The sequence below is a fragment of the Pelodiscus sinensis genome, chromosome 1 (assembly GCF_049634645.1).
Source record: "Pelodiscus sinensis isolate JC-2024 chromosome 1, ASM4963464v1, whole genome shotgun sequence".
NCBI classification, from domain to species: domain Eukaryota; kingdom Metazoa; phylum Chordata; order Testudines; family Trionychidae; genus Pelodiscus; species Pelodiscus sinensis.
Window position 1 is genome coordinate 231,475,162 of NC_134711.1, and position 27,690 is coordinate 231,502,851.

Genomic DNA, 27,690 nt, shown 5'->3' on the forward strand with positions numbered 1-27,690 from the left:
AAAGTTAATTCGAACTAACGTCTGTTAGTTTGAATTAACTTTGTAGTGTAGACATACTGATTTATTTGGGCAGAAGCTTTTGTGATTCCAGACCACTTAATCATGTTACATTAGTAACAGAAAGTGCCAATCTGTCAGAGCTGGTGGACTTTGATCAGACCTTGGACAGTGGCATCAATGGCAGCTCAAACTGCAGATCCAGCTCTTAAAACCTAATGCTCAGTTGAACATCACCATTCCCTTTTCCTGGAAGTGGACAGTGGGAGACCTTCAAGTCTGCTTTCAGCCACCTCCTGCCTCCTGATCCAGAGCCTCCAAAGGTCAAAGTAATCCAGCAATAGGAGGGAATCTTAGAAATTGACATTCTGTGTATTTCCACTAGAAAAGGACACAACTTCTCAATATTTAAGAATTCTAGTAACAGAGGGACAAACTAAATGTAACCATTTTCTTTAATATAGGTTATTATTTCTTTTTAAAAAGTTGGTATCCCATATTGCAAACTACTCAGAACAGAATTTGGAAACAGGCAGGTCTGAAAAGGACTAGTTGTAATGTGCAACATCTATGTAAATTGGGACACCATAACATGAGGAAATTGTATTGTGTGGGAACAGATGCATTTAAAGGAAATGTCAATGCACTGTTACCTCACATTGTCCCATATGTGTATTCTCAGAGTTCAGAGAGCGGGTATAATTTATAAATGACAGCAATAGTCTATGTGGATGTGGAATAAAAGAAATTCAGCTCTTTACCTTCGAATCACTGCAAAGGGAGAGATGCCTTTATAAGGTGGCTCAATGCCAGCTCCTACTCCTCTCAGCCCTGATACGAGTTATGTGCAAAATTACTTTGAGGAAGTCCTATTGCGTGTATTAAAAAAGAGGTCAGAGGGATGGTCCTTGTTCGGGCCTTAGAGTCTATGAATCAAAGATTCTTTGTGCCTGGGGAGATAAGAGGGGGCAGATCTGCGGAATTTTGATGGTGCCCAGAATGCCCAGAGCGGGCACACCTTCCCCACCAAAAGTCCCTCCCCACCTCCTGCTTAAGGCTCTCAGAGAGAGTTTGGGTGCTGTGGGTGAATCCTCTGCACTGGGGCAGAGGATTGGGACAAAGAGGGGGTGTGGGTTCTGGGACTGAGAGTACAAGAGAGGTGAGGGATCAAGCTTTGGGAGGAAGTTTGCGTGCAGGCAGGGACTCTGGGAGGGAGTCTGGGGTGGGGTGTGGTACAGGGTCCAGGAGGGGGTAAGACTGTAAGCTCTAGATGGGTGTGGGGTACAGGAGGGAGTGCAGGTGAGGACCTGGGGAGCTGGCACTTACCTGGGGCACCCCTCTCTGACAGCAGGGTCTTTGTCTGCTGCTGTCCGCAGGCACCTCCCTTGCAGTTTCCAGTTGGCCGGTGGCAGTATGTGAAGAGAAACACTCCCTACCCAGAGGCCACAGGGATGTGCCAGCAGCTGCACCAGCAGCTGCTCTAGCCCTTCTCTGCTGCCAGTAGTAGTGGTGGGGCCGCTGGGCCATTTTAAATCACCTTGTGGTGGCAGGGGGGCCAGTAGACTCACTAGGGAAGAGACCTAGTCCCTAACTTTTGGGGTGCTTGGCCCTGGGCCAGGAATATTCCTACTACCTGGCTACCACAGGCCCATAAAACTCACCACACATGCCCTGTACCCATTGGCGACAGGTACCCCCCCCCCCCCCCACTGTGGGAGGGAAAGGCGAGAGGCCACAGGGCCCGAGAGGACTAGTGGTGGGATGTCTGGCAGCTGAAGCCCCTCCTCCACCCCCCCACTCACTGGTGGCCATGGAGGGAAGTGGGAGCGACACAGCCCCACTCACCAGCTGCCAGTGCATCACTTGGGGAAGGGGTGGGACTACCCCCTCTGTCACACATCAGCAGGACGTGGAGCGATGCAGCTGAGGAGTGCAGCTTTCCACTGCCACCACTGCTGTGGGTGCCAAGCCTCTGCTAGTCCCTCGGGCAGCATTGCTGAGGAAGAGGCAGGTCAGGGGTGGGGCCTGGGGTGTTAGCCTGGCCCTCTCCCAGGTGGCATGGGAAGGAGTCTTGCAGGGAGGCGAGCCTTCTTGCAAGGAGGAATAGTCAAAGTGCACATTGGGGGACAAGGTGGGTGAGGTAATGTGTATATCTTACAATGGAGCAATTTTTGTTGGTGAGAGAGAAAATTTTTGAGCTACACAGAGCTCTTCTTCAGGTCTGGGAAAGGTATTTTCAGCATCACAGCTAAATGCAAAGTGGAACAGACTGTTTATCCTAAGAAGTTAGCACTTATTCTAAAGGGCTCATTCATGGTACAGTGGCCCCCTAATACCTCTGCAGTGATAGGACACAAAGGGAGAGTTACAGATTTGTTTGTTTATTTTTTTAAAATATTTTTACCCTGCCTCTCTACTTAAAATATTCGAGGCAGCTTACAAAAATTTTAAAAATACAATAAATAAATATATATAAAGTAGAAGAACCCTAAAATGGGGGGACATAAAACCTGCTAAAACAGCTCAAGAGGAGGGGGACACACACACAGAACCCGGACTCAACAAACTGTGGCGAGAGCTACTCGCCAGCCCTGCATGTGCCAGAACGGCACTGCGCATGCGCACAGCACCAGTGATTGGGGCGTACGGAGCGACAGGCTGAAATCTACTCACCATGGGCGAGTAGAAACAGCGGTTTGTCGAGCCCTGCACATAACTAAACACTAAGAAAAGCACAGGTTGTTATAATGAACCATAAATCCACTGTCCCTGTTTTGTACATGCTATTTAATGTCTAGCAAAGGAATGAACATAATCTCCAAGGTTCATCTTTTGAAAGTGTTGTGCAGGTTTCCATTGAACATAAGGATGGATAGGTAAGATAAGAACAATTGTTTTATGAAAAGTGCTCAACCACAGGTGATGTGGCATTTTGTCTTTTATCGATTTCCTGTGTGAGTTTATTCCAGGGCAAAGTGTCTGGTTTCACGCACACAGTTGTTACTGGGGCATTTAGGGCACTGGATGAGGTACTCTGTCATTTGCGATAAGGATGTGTCAGATCTATGGATCTTGAAAGGCATGCTAAGGGGGAAGGAAGGAGGAGTTGATCAGTGTAGATATGGCTGCAAGTTTTGCATCTGTATCTCTAGTGAACACAGCAAACCCCACATGACTTGCAGCTGGATTTGCTGGTGACCCTGTCCCCTAGCTTGGGCTTTTAATATAAAAGCATAGAAGTGTATGACTGGAAGGTGCCTCGGTAGGCCATCTAGTCCAGTGTTTCTCAACCAGTGGTACGAGTATGCTTAGGGGTACTTGAGAGAAGTCTGGGGGATACATCAACACAACTGAAATTTGGAGAAAACTGAATTTTTGTTTTAAATTTTACAGCGTTTTATTATTTTTGTACTTTTTACACTAAAAAATTTCATTGCCCGCCCAGCTACCATTAAGTTGTTTAAACAAATGTGTTGCAATGGTAGAAATTTTTTTTGTGTGTCTGAAAACTGTAGGTACTAGGGGGTCTGTATACATTTTTTTTTTTTTAAAAGAGGTACTTTGAGAAAGTTGAGCATCACTGATCTAGTCCACACCCTGCCACTCATGGCAGGCTATAGTTAAATATACTTCCCACCACCACACACACACACACACAAACACACATAGACACATTTAACCAGATAAGGCCTACTAGGGGCTGGGGACAGGTTCTGCTGGGCTGGGCAGATCACTAGTGTGAAAAACTGGAGTGGGGGTAAGAGGAGCCTAGGGAGGACGAAGCCCTGAACATCTGGCCTATCCTATACAATTGGGACACCCTGAACCCCAAGTGGCTGTGAGTGAAGCCAGCTCCAGCAGGCTCTGCCCCAGGTGGTGTAGCAAGAGGAGTCAGGGGGGCACTAGAGAGGGAGGGGCAGGTGAAATCACAGGAAAGACATCTGTGCCCCCCCCCCCATGCTCTCGGGTGGGACTTGCGGGGTGCCCCCGCTGCCAGCAGGGCTCTTCGGAGAAGGGGCCAAAAAGGGGGATCGGGGCTGCTGCGCACGCACCTGATCCCAGTCCCGGCTCCTTTGCTGCACGGTCTCACCGGGCCGGGCCCCGCCCGCTTCCCGTGCGGACAGGAGGCGGCGGCGCCTGGGCTGCAGGTAAGTGCGGGGAGCGGGGCCTGGTGGGGAGCCGCGCGGACCCCGCTGGCTGGCGCTGCAGCCGGCCCCACAGTGCGTGGCGGCTGCTGGGTGCCCGCCGCAGGGGGCCGGTGTGCAGCACGTGCTGCCCTCGCAGGCCGCGGGAGCCAGGAGCCACCCTCCTGCCGCAGCCTTGGGGACCCTGGCAGCTCCCCGCGGGCAGGACTGAGCCACGCTCGCCTTCTGCCCCGCGGCTCAGCCGGGCTCCGTGTGTCTGGGCAGCCAGCGGCTGCTCGCGTGCCGGTGGCGGCGCGGTTATGCAAGGCGGCGGGCAGCAGTCCCAGCCAGCTCCGCTCTTGTGAAACTTGTTGCTACTTCCCATCGCTCACGGGGGGGGCCCCGGCAAAACCGAGCAAGGAAAAGAGTCTCGCTCCGTGTGGGACAGAAGCCCTGAAATTGGAGCTGCGGTTCAAAACCAAGGGGGCTTCGGGCTTTCCCCCTCTTTCCATCCTCACAGATAAGACGCACGGCCCCTTTGTGTGATCGGAAGGAAGAGAAGGCTGCATACAAACATGTTCAAGTGGGAGACACTTAATAGATACAAAAGGAGAACGTAAGTGGGGAAGATTATTCTTCGTGTGTTTCCGTTGTGACCATCCAGGGAATATGTATTACAGCTGTCGGGTCTCCTGTTGATTTTGCTGCTGGCTTGACACATTGTTCTGAATGCAACATAGCTGGTCTCAGGATATTAGAGACTCTTGGGCTGTGTCCAGACTCAGGGGTTTTTTCGGGAAAAGTAGCCTTTTCCCGAAAAAACTTCCCCTGCGTCCAGACTCAAGCCGCGTTCTTTCGAAATTATTTTGAAAGAACGCGGCTTTTCTTTCGATGGCGGTAAACCTCGTTTCACGAGGAAGAACGCCTTCCTTCGAAAGTTCCTCTTTCGAAGGAAGGCGTTCTTCAATGTAAAGAGGCCGTCTTCGAAAAAGAGCATCCAGACTCGCTGGGTGCTCTCTTTCGAAAAAGCGGATTTCTCTTTCAAAAGATCCGCCTGCAGTCTAGACGCGATCTTTCGAAAGAGGCTCTTTCGAAAGAAGCCTGCAGTCTAGACATAGCCTTGGCGAATGAGATAAGGAACAGAGGTTGGTCCAATAAAAGATAATACCATATCCACCACAGTTCACGTTATTTTATGACTGCTACCTAACTAGTCCAGTTAGCATCACAAAACTGGGGGTAAACTAGTTTCTTGATGGAAACTCCAGGCTGAGTTGTAAAACCTACATTTGAATACAGGTTGAACCTCTTTAGTCCAGCATTCTTTGATCCAGTAACATCTATGGTCTGGCATGATTTTAGTTAACTGAATGTCTACTTATCATGGATATGGCCAAGTTTCTGGTGGTCCCATAAAATATGTTTACAGCCACCAGTCCTGGCTCTCAATGTTCTGTGCTATTATTTAGCTCTAATTTACCCCTACATGTCTTCTAAGAGCCCAGTAAGCAGTGAGGCTATGTCTAGACTGGTCCCTTCTCCAGAAGAGGCATGCAAAGCAGGCAAGTCAGAATAGGGAAATCCGCGGGGGATTTAAATATCCCCCGCGGGATTTAAATAAACATGGCCGCCGCTTTTTTTCTGGCTTGGGGAAAAGCCGGAAAAGAGCGTCTAGACTGGCGCGATCCTCTGGAATAAAGCCCTTTTCCAGAGGATCTCTTATTCCTACTTGCAAGTAGGAATAAGAGATCCTCTGGAAGTAGGAATAAGAGATCCTCTGGAAAAGGGCTTTATTCCTGCCCCCAGTGTTCATGCTCCTAGAGCTCCAGGGCTGGGATGGCTGAGCCTTGTGGTGCAGCATGCCCTGATTCCTCCCTCCCCCAGTGCTCAAGAGACTGGGCTTGGCCAGGCTGTGCGGCACGGTATGCCTTCCGCTGGGGCTGTGGAGGCTGCGGTGAGCGCACGTGCGTGCCTGCCTCCTCACCTCAGTTGGAAGAGAGAGCACATGTGTGGCATGCTATCCTGCCTCGCCTCGTGGGGGTAGAGGTGGGGCCTAACAGAAGGGGCAGGGCTGGAGGTGGGGCTTGTGGCTTGCCTCCCCCACCTGCTTTCACTGACCGCCCATGCTGAGGATAGTGGACTAAGAGAAGCTCAGGTGGATTGAAAGATCAGTTTGATGAGGAGGGGCACCTTCAGGAACTGCACTGGAAATTCTGCCAGAGAATGGTAGAAAACCAGCATTGTGTGTCTCAAGATTGCATCTATAGGGGCACTCGGAGAGAGACTTCCTGGCACTGAGCATAGATAACACAGCTGGAGACTAATGTATCTAGTATTAAAAATCTACGCAAGGCTGTGCAAAAAGTTATAAAGAGAAAAATGGCAGAAAACAACAGGAAGTCAGAAATAATCTCATTCTTTTATATAATCTTCTCTTTCCATCAAAATAGTTTCATTTTTTAAAAACAACGAAGAGTCGTGTGGCACTTTAAAAACTAACAGATTTATTTGGGTACAGCAGAGTCTCAGTTAGCTGACCTGAATGGGACTGAGTAGAGGATGGTCAGATAGCAGAAATGTCAGATAATACGGAATAGTAATAAAAAAAGGGTACAAATATGTATAAACTCAATTTATTACTAATTCTAACAAAAAATAAAATAGAATATTTCAACAAACAAATAGAATTTGCAACACTTTTCTGAATAAAAAACTTTTAGTTTTTAAAGCAATAAGTGATCAGGAGTTTTTTTGGGGCATCCTTACTTTTCTTCGTGGTAAGATCACGCCAGCGTCTGAACACCAGTAAGTCTGTAGCGGTTGCTTCCTTCTTTTGCTCAATGTAAATTAGTGCTGTGTCAAGAGCCTTCACTCCCTCACTGTGACACAATTTATCCATTTTCTCTAGTCCAATAATATCGTCTTCTATATTGTCGTCATCACCATGATTCACAAGGTCAATTAAATCTTTATCAGTCAGCTCTTGTTGCTCATCTTTTTCCATCCATTCCTGTATGTCTTCATTGCTTACATCTTCACAGCCTGGTATCTGTTTCAATAAGATTAAAAGATTTTCACAATTGTCTTGACTTGTTTCTTCATTATATTCATCTTCATTCATTCTATTTTTCATCATCAATAACATCTATAAGTGATTTAAGAAGCTGACATCGATATATATTTTTTGAAAGCTTCAATAAAACCCTGGTTCTTAGGTTGACACAATGAGGTGACATTTGGTGGTAAAAAAAAATCACTCTTATGTACCCGTCCTTCAGTTCAATTGTGTTACAATGAGATGGCACATTATCAATAACCAAAATAGCTTTCCTTTCTATTTTTTTTTTAATTCAAGAATCTTTCTACTGAAGGAATGATTATAAAACCAGCTCATTATAAAACCAGCTTCGAAAAATTTCAGTGCTCATCCATGTGCTTTTTTTGGTTGCTATTCCAAACTGGCAGTGCTGTAGGAGCTATGTTTTTGAAAGCACTTGGATTTTCCTATTAAAGCAAGTTTGAGTTTATGGTTACCTGAGGCGTTACTGCAGGCAAGAATGGTCACTCTTCCTTTGCTTCTTTTATAGCCAGTAGCTGAAGTTTCTGTACGGGAAGCCAGAGTTTTCAATGGAAGCATTTTAAAATTTAGCCCCGTTTCATCATTATTGTAGGTCTGTTCATGCGATAACCCTTCATTATTTACAAGAGACAAAAAATGTTCTTTAAATTTAGTAACTGATTCTGAAACTGCTGATAATGTTTCACCGAAGATGTTGAGGTGCCTCACTCCATAACACTTTTTCCAACGGTCTAGCCAGCCTGTACTAGCTGTGAAGTCGGCTTCTCCTTCATTAAATGTGTTGCGAAATGCCAGCGCTTTTTCTTGTAGACTAGGGCCCATTATTGGCATGCTATGTTGTCTTTGCTGTGTGAACCACAAAAATAGAACTTTGCTCGCCTTTTCATATTCGCATTTTTTCATTGTCTTTTTTTTGAGACCTTCATCTGAAGCCTTATCAGAGCACCATTTTTCAATTTCATTTATTTTTCTCTTCCAGTCGCCAACAGTAACATGCCCCGCACCATATTCTGTTGCCACTTTTTGTATAGTTTTGCCTTTATCTAGTCCTTGTAAGACTTCAAGTTTTTGTTTCATTGAAACAACTAGGGCTCGTCTACACTGGCCCCTTTTCCGGAAGGGGCATGTAAATTTCAGCAGTCGTCGTAGGGAAATCCGCGGGGGATTTAAATATCCCCCGCGGCATTTAAATAAAAATGTCCGCCGCTTTTTTCCGGCTTTTAAAAAAGCCGGAAAAGAGCGTCTACACTGGCCCCGATCCTCCGGAAAAAGTGCCCTTTTCCGGAGGCTCTTATTCCTACTTTGAAGTAGGAATAAGACCCTCCAGAAAAGGGCACTTTTTCCGGAGGATCGGGGCCAGTGTAGACGCTCTTTTCCGGCTTTTTTAAAAGCCGGAAAAAAGCGGCGGACATTTTTATTTAAATGCCGCGGGGGATATTTAAATCCCCCGCGGATTTCCCTACGACGACTGCTGAAATTTACATGCCCCTTCCGGAAAAGGGGCCAGTGTAGACGTAGCCCTACAGTAAAATTCCAATAGTCCAGCATCCAATTGTACGGCACTCCTGATAGTTCGGCATCAAAATGGCAAGAGCCTAGTGAGTGAGCTTCGGTAAAAAACGAGTCATGAGACAGCAGCGGCAGCAGCTGAACTGAGCAAAAAGGATAAAAAGGGTTAAAAAACTGAAAACATTACAGTATACTGTATACAGTATGTACAATAAAAAGGGTTAAAACACTTTATATACAGTATATACTTTATACAGTGTGTGTGTATATATATATATATATATATATATATATATATATATATAAAACCACCTTATAGTACCTCCTGATAGTCCAGCATATCTGATAATCCGGCATCATCTGGGTCCCAAAGGTTCCGGAGTATCAGAAGTCTACTGTACTTTCTTTCTCTCTTCACTTGCCATGCTGATAAAAGAAATTTCAATCTACAGTACTGGCATCATCAAACAAAAGCATGACTGCACTCGTGCGTGGTGTGGGTGCGTGGCGCTGATTGTGACTGGCTGTTGTACATGCTGTATTCTTATTCGTCATGTTGGTGGGCAGCACATGACGGCAGATGGCACGTTGGATAAAACGGAATGTCATGTGAGCATAGGTCGGAAAATCGAGACTCTACTGTATAAGCTTTTTGTGGGTAAAAATCACTTTGTTATATGCATGGAGCCTGACTTTAAGGTGCCACAGAACTCCTAATTGTTTTTGCAGATTCAGACTAACACACCTACTCCCTGAGACTTCTCATTTTTTTTAAGTGACCCCAATGCACTATTAAACATTGCTATTTATTCACTGAGTTCTATGAGCAAATGTGAGGCCTCCTCATTAAAAGAAGTTTCTCAAATGTCACCCCAAAATGTCTGTCTTTACCTTTTATGCTCAACGTACTCTTTACTTTCTACATTCTTGCAGCCATTCACCCTTTCTCGTAGCTAAGCAAGACTGGTCATGCTCCATACTTGGAAGGGAAACAAATGAGTTTAAAAGAGGCAAACTGGTATTACAAGTTGTAATGCTATTGACTCAGTACATGGTACTGTTCTTCGCTGATTTCCAAATATTGTGCTGTGGGTACTGACAACTGTGTTGTACCCATCTCCATTCTGAGATGTGAACCAGTGATCATTTAAAGATACCGTGGCCCCTTTCACAAGAATGGACTGGCTAACCCTTCATTCCTAGTCTAATTTCAGTTGTTAGGAAGAATGTAACTCCCTATCTAAAATCCCTCTGTTTCAATTGAAGAAGTTATTCTTTGCTCCCCTTTTAATAGAAAATAATGAGTACTGTGTAGTGTAGCTGATGCAGAATGGGCCTATTGTTCTATACCAGAGGTGGGCACATTTCACTAGATTAGTTATTTTTCAACTTTTCCTATGCCACTTAAACACAGCGTACAGACTGCCAGGGATCTGCAGACTACATGTTGAAAACCACTGTACTAACTGGGTAGGTGACTCTCCAGTGTGCTGCAAATTTGTAAATCACCTTGGAAGCCTTCATACATGTAAATAATGTGAGGAGTGTATGTTAATTGCAACTTTGAAAATCAGCTTTGAAGTGTTTTTTGAAAGCCATTATTGAAGTCTTTCTTTTTTCATCCTCCCTAGTGAACCATGACAGCAACAACATTGTTCTCCTGCAGTATAACAGTATTTCTTTATTCAATCAAGGCAGGTAAGTTTATCAATGGATGCTTAAGGGCTTGCTCTGATACTGTTTTTTTTCACACACATTGCAGTTTCCTGGAGAGAAGCTGCTTCTAAATATATGCACATCTAAAGAGTAGCAATATTAATAATTGGAAGACTTACCCAGCATTGGCAGGGTCCTTCAGGACAGGGGGCTGGCAGTGTGGGGGTGCAGGAGTCAGTGCAGGGCCTTGGGAATGTGGGGGCTCAGGGCAGAAGACTGGGTCCACCAGAGTTCAGAGGGCCTCAGGATAGGGGGCTGTGGATGGGGGTGTATGAGAGTGAGGGTTGGGGGTGAGGAGAGGCTCAGAGCAAGAGTCAGGACAGGGGATAAGGAGAGGTTCTGGGCAGAAGCTCTCTTCCTCCCTCCTGCTCCCTTCTGGAGTGTGTGGGGGGCAATTGGGGGCTTTCTCCCTGCCCCTTGGTGGCTCACGGAAGGGGGGTGCCGGCAGGGGTTTTCTCCCTCACTCCTGGTCCCTGCCTATGGGGGGGGGGGGGGAAGGGAAGGAACTTACCCCATGTGGTGGCAGGCAAGATGGCAAGCCCCAACCCTGGTGGCCACTCCCTTGGTGGTATGGCTGCCCTCAGTGGTCACACTGCAGTATAGCTAGCTGTCCATAGGTCACGGATTTTCCAGGACTGTCCCGATTTTAAATATTCTCTTCCGATGTCCCCATCAAGTAGTGAAATGTCCCAAGATACCCCACTGAACATTTCACTACTTGATGGGGACACCGGCTTGCGGAAAGAAGCGACCGAGTCCGTGTACTGTCACTGCTCCTCGCACGGCACAGCAGCCGCAGCCTCCTCCCTCCCCTCTGTAGAGGGTGAAGGAGGCTCCATTGGATCTTTGCTGGCTGGAGCGGTCTTCTGGGAGCATGTGGTTCCTGTCCCCGCCCACCGGCGGGCTGACACTTTGCAACTTCGTTCAGCGTGGAGCTAGCGCCAGTTCCGCAGGTCCGAGCAGCAGCTCTCACAAACTGCACCGGGGCTCTTGTTTCTGGGCAGTCCCTGAGCCCGGCATGACTCTCAGGCAGGCAGGGCCGGCTTTAGGAAGTGCGGGGCCCAATTCGAACAGTTTCGACAGGGCCCCGGCAGCCAGGATTTTTTTGTTGAGCAAAAAAAAAAAAAACACCCCCCCCTCCAAAAAAAAGTATCACAGGCCCTTTAAATTCCCAACTACAGAGTCATGTCCCACCTTCCCTCCAAACCCCGGGGCCAATGCCTCCTCCAGTAGCGCACCTGGAACACCAGCACACTTCTGGCTTTAGGGTGCGGGGCCCGATTCAGGGGAATCGGTCAAATCAGCCTAAAGCCGGCCCTGCAGGCAGGACAGGAACTTGCTCATGCTCAGTGCCTGCATGGTCACTCTACCATCTCTACCACTGCCTGCTTTCTCCCTACCATCCTCCTGCTGCCTCACCACTGTGCAGCCCCTTCCCCCATCCCCCGCAGGATTGCCCCTATCACCCAACCTCCCCCTCCTCACGCGCAGGCAGTCGCTTGTTCTTTGTTACAGCGGCCACCACTGCCAGGAGGGGAGAGGGGCTGGGGTAGAGTCAGAAGCAGCTGCGGGCCGAGACTAAAGATGCTGAGGAGCCGCTCCTGGACTTCAGAACTTTTGAGCTGCTGCCTGAGCCCCAGCAGGGACCGAGCAGAACACGGCTGGTGCGCTGTCACCCCCTGGGAACGTGCTCAGGCCCGGCAGGTGCTCTCCATTCCAATCGTTGCCTTGCTCTCTCTCCCCCTGTCCCTCTCCATCCCACTGGGGGAATGGCAGCAAGCCTGGTCTGACGGAGATGGTCGGGGTTTCTTCACACCCACACACCCCGCGTCCTGCTAGTGGGATGCTTGACTTGGTGCTGCAGCCTTGTGGCTGCACCAGGGTCCCGTGTGTGTGTCCGGGGGAAGGGGGGGGGGGTGAGCTCCCTCCCCCTTCCCACCCTGCTGCAATAGGGTGCAAAGCCAGGTAAGCATCTCTCCTCATGCCCAGACCACTGCACCCCACTCCCCACGTAAAGACCTTATGACCCCTGCTTGCTCTGACACCCTCCCTTGTTCCTGCACTCTCCCTCCTGGCCAGACACCCTGCCCTAAGCCCCCTCTGGTACCCTCTCTCTTGGTCAGACACCCTCCTTCCTGGCCAAAAACCTTATCCCTAAACTGCTCTTTGCACCCTCTACCCTGGCCAGACACCCTACCCCAAGCTCCCTCCTGCACCATCCCTTCTGGGCAGACACATTGGCAGCCCTGCCCCCCACACTGAACCCTTTGTTTTGTCCCCACCCCAGAGTATAAGGGGGTGCATAAAATCCACTAATTCCGGAACCCCAGAAAAGTAAATCTGGACTATAGGAAGCCCTGGACTAGGGATGTTAGGGTATGTCTACACTACCACCCTAGTTCGAACTAGGGTGGTTAATGTAGTCATACGAACTTGCAAATGAAGCCCGGGATTTGAATTTCCCGGACTTCATTTGCATGTTGCAGGGCACCACCATTTTTAAATGTCCACTAGTGGCTACACGCGGCACGAACTAGATAGTTCGGACATAGTCGATGGAGCCATGTAAATTAGCTTACTCAGCATAGTCAAAGAAGCGGGGATTTAAATAATTGAGGTTTACAGGATCGGTCGGCAAAGGCTTCCCCAGCCGACAGATCCGTATCTAGACTGCCGCACTGTGTTGGATCAACTGATCGTCAGCACAGCGTGGCGGCCATGTTTATTTTAATGAAGCAGGGATTATTTAAATCCCCACTTCTTTGACTGTCGAATAAACTAATTTACATGGCTCTGTTGACGGAGTCATGTAGTCTAGACACATCTTTAGTGAAAAGTTAGAAATAATATATGACAAGTATGGTAAATGGAGAATTGAGGCGGTGTGAAGGGTTCTGTGAGCTACACTTTAACTGTAACAGAGGTGCATGCAGTATGTGTCCTTCAGTTTTGCCACCCCAATATATGAATTGAGGTGATCTCCCTGTATCCTGGTAAATACCTTGTGTTCTTATTATGTTTACCAGCACAAATAAATTACTGTAATACGATAAATGCTTCTTCACTGGTAATGTAATAGGTGCGATTTGAATTTAGATGTTTGAAGAGGGAGAAATATCCAGTTTTCCCTATGTTTTTAATATAATTGATGTTTTTTAAAAAGTATAGATGATATGGAGTATGAAAATTTCATAACATATGCAAAAATATAAGACGTTGTGACTGTGCCTTTACAATTACAAAAATAGCTTATTTGTATTAGTATATTATTTGCACAATAATGTGTCATATTGCTCATTGTTATCTGATTATGTAGCAGAAGTAATAATATCAATTGCTGTAAAGCTACATAATAGCATAGAATGCCTTTCTATTTCAAAGGATCCTCAATTGCTCTTTAAGCCAAAGGCTTAGCAAGCTGTGTAGCTTGCTAGCTCAATGAATATCCTAACTTCTGTATGAAAATGTTGTGGCTTGCAGCCAGGCCATTAGAATGAAGAGGCTGATCATAAGGCAGATGCTTTTCCATACAGAAGGATGGAACATACATTATTTTCTCTTGATGACTTTGTGACGGGGTGCGGTCACAGAAGACCCCTTGTGGGTGCTTTCCAGAGTGCTGACAAAGCCACTGACATTTTCCTTCTTGCTCTCTGAGGCTTCTCACTACCCTGTTCTGCTGGACATGCCCACCTGGTCTGCTTCCAGTCAAGACACAGAGCTGAGTGCATGGCCTCCCCCTCCACCCCTGCTCCCCAGGGAGCAGAACAGACTCTGAAACTCTTCAGGTCCAAGCAAAATGCAGTTTTGGGCCCAGCTTCCTGGGATACCACTCCCAAAATGGGATCAGACCTCCAAATGAATTATTTAGGTAAGCCCCCTTTAACAATGAAAGGAGGATGTACACACTGATTGCCCCCCCAGGTAACAATTATTTCCACTGGGCTTGAGAATAAATAAAAGTGATTTTATTAAGTACAAGCAGTAGGATTTAAGAGGCTGTAAGTGAAAACAGGCAGAGCAAAATAGATTACAAATTTAAAATAACAAAACATTTAGCTAATTCAAACACTAAAACCTCGGTACAAACTTATTACGAACTCACCCTAAAATTGTTCTTATTCCAGCTAAGTCTGCACACCAGGAAAGCTCTTCTCCTGGGGTCTCTGGCTCTCTTTCTTGGGAGTATAATGCCAGCCAAAGATAAAGAAACTGCTAGCTTCCCGTTGTTTTATGGATTCCACATTTGGGCGGGAATTCTGTTTCTACATTCCACCCTTACATGGAAAAGTCACAGTTGGTCAGACCCTACCAGTTGGGAAGGTCACATGACTTCCTAGGACCAACCACTGTAAAACTTAAAGGACAAAACAGGCTGTTTACGGCTGACCAGATCTTGAGGGAAACAATCTTGATGGCTTGTATTTGCACTTTTAAAACCATGAAGCATTCCATACTTCATCTATCTAACTTTACACACAAGAATGATGCATACACCGATATAAGATCTATAGATCCAGCAGATTATGACATAAAGATTGATAGGTTACATGAGGCAATTTGTCCCAAGCAGTGTATAAGTTATGCATATTTGTATCCATGAGTTCATTTCATAAAGCATAAGGAGGGGGATCTGTCACAGACTTATTTCAGATGAAGAAACTAAGTTAAGAAAAGAATGAAGAGCAAATAAGAAGTGTGTATCTGAGAGAAAAACACGATTCACTAACATTCTGCACCTAAGATGGAAAACAAAAATGGCAGCTCTGCAGTAAGGATTCGCCTGCATTTAAAGATGCAGCATACAGAAAATAGAATATACCAGTTCAGTTGCCTTGCTACATCCACCACATTGCTGGTTGTCTGAAGATGAATAATAGTAATTCTCTCTCTCCTGTAACTGAATTATGGATGAAACATCTGAAGAAGTGGGCTGTGCCCATGAAAGCTCATGATACCATCTACATGTTTTGTTGGTCTTTAAGGTACTGATAAACTATTCATTGACACTCTAGTAACTTTGTCAACATAAATTTTCTTTTGCTAATTTAAGTTCTTTTGTTTTTCATTTTGTTTTCCTTTAGAGGAATGCAAAGTCTACGATGTGTTTCTGAACCAAAATTTTGTTCATGAAGGACAGCCTCTTGCTGTCAACTGTTCAGTACATAGAACACCGAAGCTTGAAAATTTAGACTACAATGTGACATGGTTCAAATCTGGTAGCCAAACATCTGTGGCTAAAGATAAACATTCCAGAATTCACCAGCAAAATAACTTAATTTGGTTTCTACCTGCAACTTTAGAAGATTCAGGATCCTATGAATGTGTCATAAGGTAAAGACATAAAATAAAAGTTCTACTACTACAGAAGTAAGCTGCAAAGTTGTGCGTTTTAAAAAAAAATTGTTCTTTGTTTTTGCTTTTTTGTGGGGAGCGTGTGATATTCAGTATATACTTACATTTCTTCATAAGCGCTGCTGGGAAGGGAATATGTCCAATAGAGGACATATTCATAATATTTCTATCCTTTCAAGATGGGCTAGATATAAAAGTGTCAGTTTACTATAAAACAGGTGATCTCAAACTTCATTGCACTGCGAGCCCCTTCTGACAACAAAAAATACTATCTGATCCCTATGTGTGTGTGTGGAGGGGGTGGGGAAGTCTGAGCTGGCTCGAACCCCACTGCCCCGGGCAGGGAAAAGCCTAGTATCACTGCCCTCCGGGCAGGAGGTCAAAGCCCAAGGATGTCAGCCCCAGGTCAGGGGCCTGTAACCTGAGCCCCACTATCCAGTGCTGAAGCCTTTAATCTTTGGCTTCGGCCCCATGTGGTGAGGCTTGGCCTTGGGTCTCATTCCTGGGCTCCAGCAAATCTAATGCCAGCCCAGGTGATCTATTTAAATAGGGTCATGATCCATTTTGGGTTCCTGACCCACAGTTTGAGAACTGCTGCTATAGAAACTTTTGACTTCCTAAGCCCTCCCTTTCCTCCTCCAGAAGAAGCTACATATCCTGAGGGTGTGAGGCTATACCCATGGATAATAGTTTAATTCAGCTATTTTATGTTCCATTGCAGGAATTTAACAAGCTGCAGAAAAATATATATGAAGTTAACGGTTTTCAAGAATATTTATGGTTTATGCTTTAATGAAAAATTTACCATTGGGGAGGAGATACTAACATCATCAAATGCTAAGGTTGTGTGCCCTCATTTGGAATATTTCAGAGACGAGGAGAATACTTTGCCCATTCAGTGGTATAAGGTAAACATAGAACTTTTTTTGCAGTCATAACCCCTTGATATGTAAACTATAATCAGTGTTTTTAAATATCAGTCACTGATATTTATAAATGGCAGTGGAAAAACAACAACATTATTTGCACGTGAGAAGAGCTTTTGCACAATAAACTGAAAAAAGTTCCAAAGGTGACAGTTACCCTTTAGTTTTTGTTGTCTAAAGGCATGTACTAATTATTGACCCTCACTTTCTTGTATTTATGAATTATGGGTTAGAAATTGAACTCAAATTTGAACCATTGAACCACATAGCCAGTGGGTGCCATATTCTTACCTGCTACTCCCTTCTACACTAGAGTTCTGTGCCATACATGAGCAAGAATTCATATCCCATTGAGAAGTTACACAATTCTGAAAATTTAGGGAACAGAGTCTAACTCTCTAATATGGCATATTATAATCTTTTCCTTTTTCTATATTGTCTCCTAGATGGAATGTGCTAGGTCTGTGTGCTTGGCTGCACAACTTGTGAAATGGGGCTGGTTCTGTATATATAGCCCACCACCCAATATGTTACATGACTTGTGTGGAAAATCATAAATGGTGTGGAAAAAGTGAATGAAAAAGTTATTTACTTATTCCCACAATGTAAGAACTAGGGGTCACCAACTGAAATGAATAGGTAGCAAGTTAAAAACAAACAAAAGGAAGTTTTTCTTCACTCAGCGCATAGTCAACCTGTGGAACTCCTTGCTGGAGGATGTCAGAAAGTCCTGTCGTCTAATCCTTTTTTGCTACTGTCTTTCTGATTTTGGAAAATTATTTTCTCTTCCTTTCTCAGTTTCCCCAGCTGTAAAGTCTGAATGATAATAGTTATCCACCTTCCTTGAGGAAATGTTGTGAGGCTTGATTAATATCTCTGCAATCCAAAGCTCCATTTAAAAGAAGTTAAGTACTCTGACATATCAAGTACAAGGTATGTCAGGTAGGGGGTGCCCAGTCATTGCGGTACCCTAGATTAGTGGACATTTCTGGGAATTCTAGACTCTCATGGCTTTAATTCCTCCCTTGTAAAATGAATTATTGTATAAGTAAGCTTGTCTGTCGACAGATCTGGAGTTTGTTTGAATCACAACCTCAGAGTCTAGGAAAATGTTTCTTTGTCCAAGACAAATCAGGGAGACCATCCCAGCGTTATAGTCCAGGAAAAGCTTAAGCTGTAGCATACAGGCAAGCTCTGGAGGGACATGATATTGTATTCTATCTGTGATTTAACAGTGCATTCTCATTGTGTTTAGGACTGTAAGCTGCTTGAAGAGGAAAGGTTTTTCTTTTTCAGTGATTACCTTGTGATTAAAAATGCAACTCTACATGACAAAGGAAACTACACGTGCAGAACATCATATAGTTACAATGGAAAACAATATAACATTTCGCGAGACATTAGTCTAACTGTGACAGGTATACAGCTTTCTTTTACATCATGACACTTGGAAAATATTATCCAAATTCTCAGCTACTGCTAAATAACAACACTGTGTATGTGTGTGAGAAAGCGAGATGGCAGCTTACACGTCACTTCTGTATTCTGGTAGTCCTGCTGCCATTGTGGTCAGTTTTGATCCCCTTATGCCAGGTTAGAGCAGGCCCAGAGCTTAGAGAGATGAGAAGAGTAAATTTAACCTAAAGCATCCGGTCCCCTGCTTAATTTCATCTGGCCTGCAGCAAGCCCGGAGACTTGACATCCTGCCCCGCCGCCCTCGCACAGGACTTGAACTGCAATCACCGGTTCCCCCTGCTGCAGGGGGAAGCGAAAGTGCCCGGGTGGTCGGCTGTCTCTGTGGCCTCTAGGTACAGGGACAGATGATCAGGGAAACTCTGAGTCCACATGAACCTGCCTCCGCAGTTCCTATTGGCCAGCAACCATCGCCTATGGGAGCTGTAGGGGCAGTTCCTAAGGGCACAGGCAGTGTGCACCACACAGAGCTGCTTGGCTATATCATGGCATCTTCCAGGAGTGGCACAGGTCCAGGGCCTGTCTTAGCCCTAATGCATCACTGACTAGGAGCTGCCTGAGGTAAGTGGTGCCCAGGAGGAGCCCACTCTCCTTACCCCCGCCTATACTTGAACTCCTGGGCCCAGCCTCGAGCCCCTCTCAGTGCACGTACCTCTACCCCAAACCACCTGCCCAAAGTCTAACCCTCCTTCTGCACCCTAACGCCTTGCCAGAACTTGCACCCACACTCTAACCCCCTACCATAGGTCAGAACCCCCTCTGTAGTCCAAACCCCTGGGCCCCTTCCACACCCTGAACCCTTCGGCTCTGGCACAGCACCAGAAATTACAAGAAGCTCCCTTTCCCCTCCATGGGCTATTTGTGACCCATGACTGAGTTTTATTGTGGTTCAGTGGCTTCTGATAGAAGAAAAGGTCCCCCACCCCGGACCTAAAATACCATAAATAAATCGGGGAGTTGGCCATTGCATTTACGACTGATCACTATCCATTCAGAAGTCACTGTTTGCACGTCTTTGTTTAAGGAATGCAATGGAAATGTCATTACTGTGGCAGTGTAGTATTTGCCACGTGCGGCAGCTGCCAATGAATTTCTGAAATAACTTTTGTGTGCGTGGTTTTTGTTTGTTTGTTTGTTTAGTGAGTCCACCGAACACACCACCAGAAATATTTTACCCAAGAAACAATTCCATTGAAGTAGAACTTGGTGAGCAAGTTTTCTTATAGCAAAATATGAATGTGGATCCTAAACAGAATTTAGACTCGAGAATTTCCTAGTGCTGTTTGCCTGGTTCTATCCTCTTTTACAGCAAAAGTGCCCCTTATACAGTGAAAAACAACTAAGGGTATATCTGATCGTACTTTCCAGCGTGGCTAGACAGATGCACTAGCTTTAATCAAGCAAGTGTGCTAAAAATGGCACTGTGGCCACAGCTCACTGCTCGAGTTTAATTCTGCTTGATCCCCTGCGTATGTACTGGGGTGGCTAGCTAGCCACACTACTGTTTTTAGCAGGATGTCTCCAGCAGAGCTTCTGCATGTCTGTCTACCTGTGCTGGGAAGGATCCTCCAAGTCAGGAGCAGATTAACTCTCTTCTAGGGGCCCAGGACTAGTAGATTTTGTGGCTCCATTCTAGGCTCTGGGGTGGGGCCAAAATGAAGGGTTCAGTGTGGGGGAGGGAGTTGTTCGGGAAGTGGGTTGGGAGTGGGAGTGCAGAGTCTGGGCAGGAGGTAAGGTACAGGATTCAGCTCAGAGACCAGATAGGAACAGGCAAGAGGTTTGATCTTCCAAACCCTAGGAGATGTCTAGAGGATATTTCTGAGAGGCAGAGACAGTTGTATGGGGCCCACATTGCTTTTCCTAGCCTTCTCCTTGACTGCAGTGCAGCTCCTCCTGTGCTCTTTGGAAGTGGGTGCTCTGGAATGCCCTCACATGTGAAACAGATCCTATGAGGAAACTTCTGTGAATATTTTGAGTGACTGATGCCACAGAGAATGGTTATTCTCTCCTGGATTCAACCCTTTTGGCCCTCCCTAACATGAAGCTCCCTGAACTTGCATATGTGGGTCAGAGGGGTTTCTGTGAAATGGAATGGGAAAGCGGGGAGAGTAGAGTATGGAGCTGCTGTTACTGCTGTGCCCATCCCTGGCCCACTCCATGCTTGCAGCTGATTTATATATATTAGCAGAGGGAATTAATTGTATGGCCTTTAACTACGGTTTAAGAATTTAAATCGCCACTTTGTAATACTGTCTTATAGGCTCACGTGTCATAGTGGACTGCAATGTAACAGGCACTGAAACGTTTCAGGTGTACTGGACAGTCAACAACACGTACATTGATAAATATTTTAAGGATAGAGTTTTTGAAGAGGAAGATTATGAGTAAGTATACTTCCAGATCAGAATGTATTGAATTAGCAGCTAAAATCTTGTGTGATTTCTCTATTTTGTTGGTGTAATTGTACTGTTCCACAAATAAACACACTTTTGAGATCTTCTAGTTGTAGGTGAGGCCAGTAGCACTACCTTTTGCCAAGGTTCCCAACACTTGTGGTTAGAAGAACATGTTTTTAATCACTTATTTCTTTGCCAAATTTTATTTATGCTGAAATTTTACATGCTGGGTTCTGCCTCAAACTGAGTTAAAAATTTTTTGACATTCTCGAGAGAGCTGACGGAGCAAAATGATTTTTTTAACTCGGTCTCAGAATTCTGGCAACCTTGTATTTGAAACACTCTAGGGCCTACATGCTTTGGGGCAGGGACCTCAAATGTGGGAGGAGATGGTCTCTGTGTCAGTGATGTACATTTTGCCATCCCCAGGAAGAGCTATTTAAATTTGGTGTAGTTATGAGCCTTGGAAACTTCTCAGATTGTATAGGCAAAGTCCCCAAAGATTCAACCCACATGGAACATGCTTCAACTGAGGGCTCAGCTGGACTTTCCCTGCAACTGCAGCTCTGGGATGCTGCCCATTCTGGGTCTGGACATCAACATTGAGAATGGGAACACGAGGATGCCTATGCTTCAATGACTCAACCCCCACCCCTGCCTCATTGAGCCCAGGCAGAGTGGGAGAGGAAGCTGCTTGATTCAAATGCAGGGGGGACTAAAGCAAGACATGTGAGGGTGTACATAGGGAAAAGGAACATTTGGGAGAAAGAAACTGTGACTAGAGTCTGGCAGGAAGGGGCAGAGGGAAACAGGGACTTGGAGTGGGCAAGGAGACTGGGGCTCGGAGCTGGGAGATGAACTGGGTGGAATGAGGAGCAAGTAGGTGTGGGGGGAGCACTGAGACTGGATGAAGACTGGGACTTTCTGAGCAAGGAGTTTGAGAACCACTTGCACGAGGACTGGAAGTGGCATGGATGAGGAGTCTGGGTGCACGAGGCCTAAACTGACTGAGAGTGATGGTAGTCTCAGAATTGTGTTAGTGTTAGCTCCAGCCCCACTATGAGTGCATTTCCTACACCAGGGCTTGTGGTGGGAAGAGGGACCTTGTGTGGCAGCCTGTAGCAGGCCTTATGTATATTTATGCTGGGGAGCATTCTCCCCTAGCCATCTTTATAGTGTCTATAGCTACATCCACAAATTAAAAGATTCTAAAAACTCTAGCATGATCCTTTCGTTAAGCTCATGTTTTTTCAAGCTGAAATGCACCTGTAAGTCCACTGCATTTGAAATGGTAGCCTACAGAAATGACACACCTTTGAGGAAACAGTGCACCAGCTGTGCTTATTCTAAGGATGTCTCCTGGTCTCCATCCTGCTGATCAGAGATAGACAAAGTGTCATAAGGGCCACTTATAGTTTCCAGCCATCTGTCAGTTCTTAAAAAAAAAAATCTGATACATGGTAGTAATGTTGAAGATCAGTGACTATTGTCCTGTTGTGATTGCTAGTGAAGAAACCACTTCAGTAAGGGTTGAGTAGTTTTTATTACTGTATTTGCTACCTTTTGGATAGAGGAACAACTTCCTATGAAGGACACCCTCTGGCTACGGTGAGGCTCAACATTTCAGAAGTGAATAGTGAAGATTATGAACGTCACTTTGTCTGCCATGCTTTCAATTCCTTTGGCCAAGCTGCAGCATATATTGTATTACAACACAGAGGTAAGGCATTAAGGGGTACATTTGACTTGACTTTCCCAGGAATAGCTGGATATTGTGCTCAGATGCCATAATAATAGGCATATAAGTATCTAGACAGACAAACTGCTTTTCCTTTTTATTCACTTTAAGGTGTATGGGTCTGGGAGGGCAGGAATAAGAGGAGAAGGTAGTGTAGGTAGGTGTGTGTATGGAGAAATTGGAGGGAAGCATATGAAGATTTAGATTAATAAAATGTTTGAATGTACACACTGTGAAGAGAAATTTTAAAAAGCAGAGTTTGTAGGGATTTCTACACAAGGGAAAATTATGAGTGAATACAAATGAATGAGCAAGGGTAAAAACTGCTGTGCTTCTGGTTGGATGTTCAAAAATTGAGGCACTCAGAAATATGAAACTAAATGATTTGCTTGTGGTCACACACTGAATTGGTGACAATGCTTGGACTAGAAACTGAGTCTTTGAACTTGTTCACTGTTTTACTCACTAACCGTCAGAAATCCTCAGCCTGTACTACATAGAACAATCAGTCATGGTGGGTCAAATGTAGGGGTTGGGTTACTTTTGAAAATGTGTATATTAATTTCTTTGTGCCAGGTTTTCTTCATATATAAGTTATGGCTAATCCTTTTTAATATAGAGGGGTGCTATGAGAGTTTATTCACATTTGTGAAAAGCATGTATACCATCCTCTAGTAGCAAGTGTTATGAAAGCATAAAATGTTAATTACTTCCCTATGTATTAGATGCTCTACTTGTTTAGCTCAACCAACAATTTTATAGTTGCTCTATAGTAATACATATGTATAGCTTCTTTTTATTAAAAAAATACAAGAAAAAAAATAGTTTTTGAATTTTACTGCAACTGTTTAAAAGTTCAGTGTTGGACAAATTATGCAGTTTCTTTTTTTCTCTTTTATGGTTGCAGTTACAGATTTTCAGAGATCACTGACTGGAGGACTCATTGCATTGCTGCTTTTAACATGTATTACTTTATTGATCTTCAAGCTTTTCAAGATTGACATTGTGCTTTGGTATAGAAGTTCTTGCTGTCCTTTTGGAAAGAAAAAAGGTATGTCAGAGCAGCCAGGTGACTACTTTGTTTATATTGATTCTTGTAACTTGAAAATGTGTGCTTAGGAAAGTCTTTTGATGATGGGGAGGAAACAATCCTGTGCTATAACTTATCTGGGATTTTCTAAAGAAATTGGAGTGTGTTTTCAAAAATGGAAGGTGAAATGAGTGAGTAAAATGCATAACATGCTAAGATGAACACTCGCAATTATGTGTGGCAGTGATGGGTAGATACTTAAGGCAGAAATCCATGCTTTCCCCAGATGAGTGGATTGCTGTCTGCCTTACTAAAAATGCAGCCTTTTTTGCCATAAGCTTATCTGTTGGTGACCAGTAGATGTCACCAGAACAGCGTACTGCTATTTAGTAGCAATGGTACTGCCTAAGATTAAAAATAAACTATTTTTAAAAAGTTTTGTATGGGAGAGACATTTGTGATTTGGCCTGGAATATTTCTATTGAAAATCAGATTATCAGATTTTTCTCAAGGCGAGCACATTGTCTGCAAGTTCCTTTCCTTTACTCAGCCCCTTTTCTGTTTCCTTCTTTTTAAAACCTGAAAGCTATGTGAGGCAAGTGCCAAAGGGGAGAAAAATGCCTCCACTGCCCCATTTTTTGATTGTCGTGTATTTTATTACTTTTATGCACTGTAGGGATGTAAGCAAAGGATTGAGAATGAGAGCAGCTGCCACATGATATTATTTGTACTACAGAAGCACCTAGGAACCCCTGTCATTGGCCATAATTCTGCTCTGCTAAGTGCTGTACTACCAGAGAACAAAAAATAGGCCTTTGCCTCTCCCTCCCCCAATTAAAATTAGAGTCCGATAATGTTTTTTGCAGCAAGAGGTTATTCTTCTTTTGGACAACTAGAAACTATTTGTAAATTTGACACAAATTTGCCAAATACTTTAGGTCCAAAATAACAATAGTAATAATTCAGTGCTAAAGTCACAAAATGATTAAGAAGGAAGAGATGGCGCTGGGAGACCCAGGTTTGAATCCCTGATAATCACTGGAGCAAGGTTTTGAACCCTGGGCTCCCCCTTCTCCAACTAGTATTAGCTTCCTGTCGTGCTCAGGGAGAGGATTAATAATGCTATCTGTAATGTTTTCCTTGGGCAAGTAATGTTAGTGAAAAATGGATTTGGATCAAAAATGAACATTTTCACAGAAACATTTCATTTGACAAAATTTTCAAGTTTTTCCACCAAAAAATAAATTGGGGGTTTAGGTAATTTTTTTAAATTCAGGATGGTTTTGAAAAGCATTTGGATAGTTTTGTTTTTGTTTATGAAAAATGATACTTTTTGGGGTGGGTAATTTCTACCAACTCTGAAACCCCAAAATATTCTCAAATTTTCTGTTGACAAATATTTGTCAAATGGCAGCTTGGCTGTCTGGTATGCCACACTGTCAGGCAGGTAGGGTGGAAAAGAGGGCTAGGGTGCATTTTGGTGGGGACAGGTAGCTTTGTGGTTAACTACCGAGAACCTGTGGGACTGGGACTTCTTTTCCTATAGACTCCTAGCGTGCTGGGCTCAATAGATGATGGCAAGCCCCTTATCCATGAGTCAGTTAGAGCTATAACTGGTTGTACACTTCACTTTAATCATTTCATCTCCTTCCCAGAGTGATTTAAATATGAAACAACTACAAATTGTTATAAAGGTAGGGATTTTTTTTAAGAAGTCCCTTGCTCTTTCTTTATAACTTCAGATGGGAAGATCTTTGATGCCTACGTCATGTATCCAATAGCCAGTGAGGTGAGAGGCATCTACGCCTTGGACAACTTTGTTCTGAGAATACTGCCTGAGATCTTAGAGAGACAGTGTGGATATAATCTTTTTATACTTGGAAGGGATGATTTACCAGGGGAAGGTATGTTAAAAATTAAAGTTGCCCTTGCCATGTTTCCTTTTGGCATGTTGTTTTAAGATGTGTTGTATGTGCTGGTGATTGGGGGGAAAAAAGCAAATTAAAAGATTTTTAATTGTATAAATCTAGTTTAGTTGAATTGACCATACCATTGCTGATTGCTAAAGGTGTAAGGCACTCAGAGCAACTGTTCCTTACAAAGAATTTCTTCTTCTGAGACAGAAATACAAAATGGCCATCATTTAATTTTTAAAATACATCAAGTGAGAAGAACAAGGACACCAGTCATTATTGGTGCTTTTATGTGGAGCTTTTCATTAGTAGATTTCAAGGAGCTTTACAAAGCAAGTAAGAAGAATGATTCCCATTTTACAGATGGAGAAACTGAGGCACTGAGTGGTGCAGTGAGTTGCCTAAGATCAACCAGTAGGCCAGTGGTTAAGATGGAAGTAGAACTCGCATATCCTGATTCCCAATCAAGTGCTCTATACATCAGGAATCAGTGCCTTCTTTTTTGCCATCATTGCGGGTTGTGGTATAGATGTCTGTTCAGTGCAGGGGTGGGCAATAATTTTTGATGGGGGGGGGGCAGGTCGCACTCCAATAATTTGGTAAGTGGTCAAGGGCCACACTCTTCCATGATATTAATTGAAAAGTTGCTAGGTCTGTGATAGAGTTTGAGTGCAGAAGGGATTTTGGGATTAAAATAGGGGATTACGGTGTCTTTCCTGAAAATAGGTAGCTCCCATTGCTGGAAACAGGCCAATGGGAGCTGTGAGATGGTGCTGTGGAAGTGCACAAAGCCTCTCCCCCCTTTCTCCTGGGCTTGCAATGTGCAGAGAGCTACTTTGAGCCGCCTATGGGAGCAGTGCAGGCAGGGATCCTGGCTGAGGCTGGTATGGGCCAGATCTGGCAGCTTTGTGGGCCAAATCCAGCCCATAGGCCATATTTATTTTACCCTTGGGTGAGTGGGACCTAAATTACAAACGCATTTCACACAGGTCACTGACAAGCAGAGGACAGTCTGCTGGGCCCATGGGCAAGGTTGTGGGGGAGGCCCGTCTTTGCACTCTCAAAAGGGGTGGGGCCATGAGGGGAAGGGTTGAGGGCAGGGACAGCCAGTTCTCCATGCCTCCTGAAATGCACTGCACCTCCTTCTGCCCTCAGAGCTGCACTCTGGTGGTGATTTAAAGGGCCCATGGCTCTGGTCGCCACGTCTGCCGCAGTAGCAGCAGTGGTCAGGAGTCTCAGGCCCCTTTGACTCACCATGTCCCGGGGCAACTTCTCTCCTCTCTCCCCTCCCCCACTCATCTACCCTTCCCCCCCGGGCAGTCCTGCTGACCAGCCCTCAAACCCCCTTTGATCATTGCTTAAGGGAGCTGGATTTGAACTAACAATCTATTGTTGAAAGGTTCTATACTCTTATTATTTCCCTGAGCCAGTCACTGCCCCATAAATACGTAGTGTTAAAATAATGAGAGACGTTTTATAGGTTGAAACTTTTCTACACCTACTTTGATGATTTTTGCATTACTTACAGCTGTGGCCAATGTTATTGATGAAACGATCAAACAAAGCAGAAGAGTGATAATCATTTTAGAATCAGAAGTAGCCAGTTACAATGTGATAGAAGATACCTTTGAACAGCAACTAGTGCTGTATAATGCTCTTATCCGGGATGAAGTAAAAGTTATTCTGATTGAACTGGATAAAATACAGAACTACACGAACTTACCAGAATCCATCAGATATATTCGGCAAAAGCATGGGGCCATCAGATGGAAAGGGGACTTCACAGAACCATCTGTTTCAGCAAATACAAAATTCTGGAAAAAGGTGAGATACCGAATGCCACCCAGACAAAATACGTCTTCTTTGCATCTGCGGTTGCTGCCAAAACATTTTAGTCATTCTGCAACAACAGAAAGTATTTGAATGACACAGACCAGCTCACTTTGAAATGTTTACTATGGATTATTTGTCTTCAGAAGTTTCTAATGTGCATTACCAACAGGTCACCTCACTCACTTAAATGTTTTCAAGGTTAAAAACAACTCTAACATATAATTTTGTTCTTGATTAAAAATTTAGTTGCCACTGTGTCTTTGTGCAGATATTGGAAAGTATTGTAGATATGTAATGCTAACATATAGCAAATGCAGTGATTCACATACTTTTTTCGATTTCTTTAAAAATATTTTGTTGCAGAGTACTTTTTTTAAATTAAGGGTTAATAATGAATACAATTAAATTAACTTTCATTATGCCTAGTTTTTTTTATACTATGGTTTTGTTGGTATTTTTCCCCCCTGAAAATAACTTGATTTGATCTGATCTGATCAAGGTACAGTAAAACTCCAATAGTCCGGCACCCAATTGTCCGGCACCAAAATGGCAAGTGCTCCTGATGGAACCGGGACAGAACCCGGAACTGCTCAGGCCAGCC

The 27,690-nt window shown here is 44.6% G+C and overlaps 1 protein-coding gene across 4 annotated transcripts; it reads left to right on the forward strand.

Moving 5' to 3' along the window:
- Positions 1-4,005: 4,005 nt before the first annotated feature.
- Positions 4,006-27,666, forward strand: LOC102463676 (interleukin-1 receptor-like 2). 4 transcript variants are annotated; one of them, XM_075917370.1, is made up of 13 exons: positions 4,006-4,145; positions 4,642-4,737; positions 10,341-10,407; positions 14,084-14,296; positions 15,510-15,759; positions 16,502-16,688; positions 17,962-18,124; positions 19,320-19,385; positions 20,440-20,563; positions 22,147-22,295; positions 23,221-23,364; positions 25,086-25,247; positions 26,785-27,666. In XM_075917370.1, the coding sequence occupies exons 3-13, from the start codon at positions 10,347-10,349 to the stop codon at positions 27,177-27,179; spliced, it is 1,914 nt and encodes a 637-aa protein (XP_075773485.1). In that variant the 5' UTR covers positions 4,006-4,145; positions 4,642-4,737; positions 10,341-10,346; the 3' UTR covers positions 27,180-27,666. The 4 variants fall into 4 exon arrangements, with proteins under 4 accessions (XP_075773485.1, XP_075773487.1, XP_075773489.1 ...); XM_075917372.1 differs by lacking the exon at positions 14,084-14,296 and having other exon boundaries at positions 26,785-27,663; XM_075917371.1 differs by lacking the exon at positions 4,642-4,737 and having other exon boundaries at positions 4,128-4,145.
- The last annotated feature ends 24 nt before the right edge of the window (positions 27,667-27,690 follow it).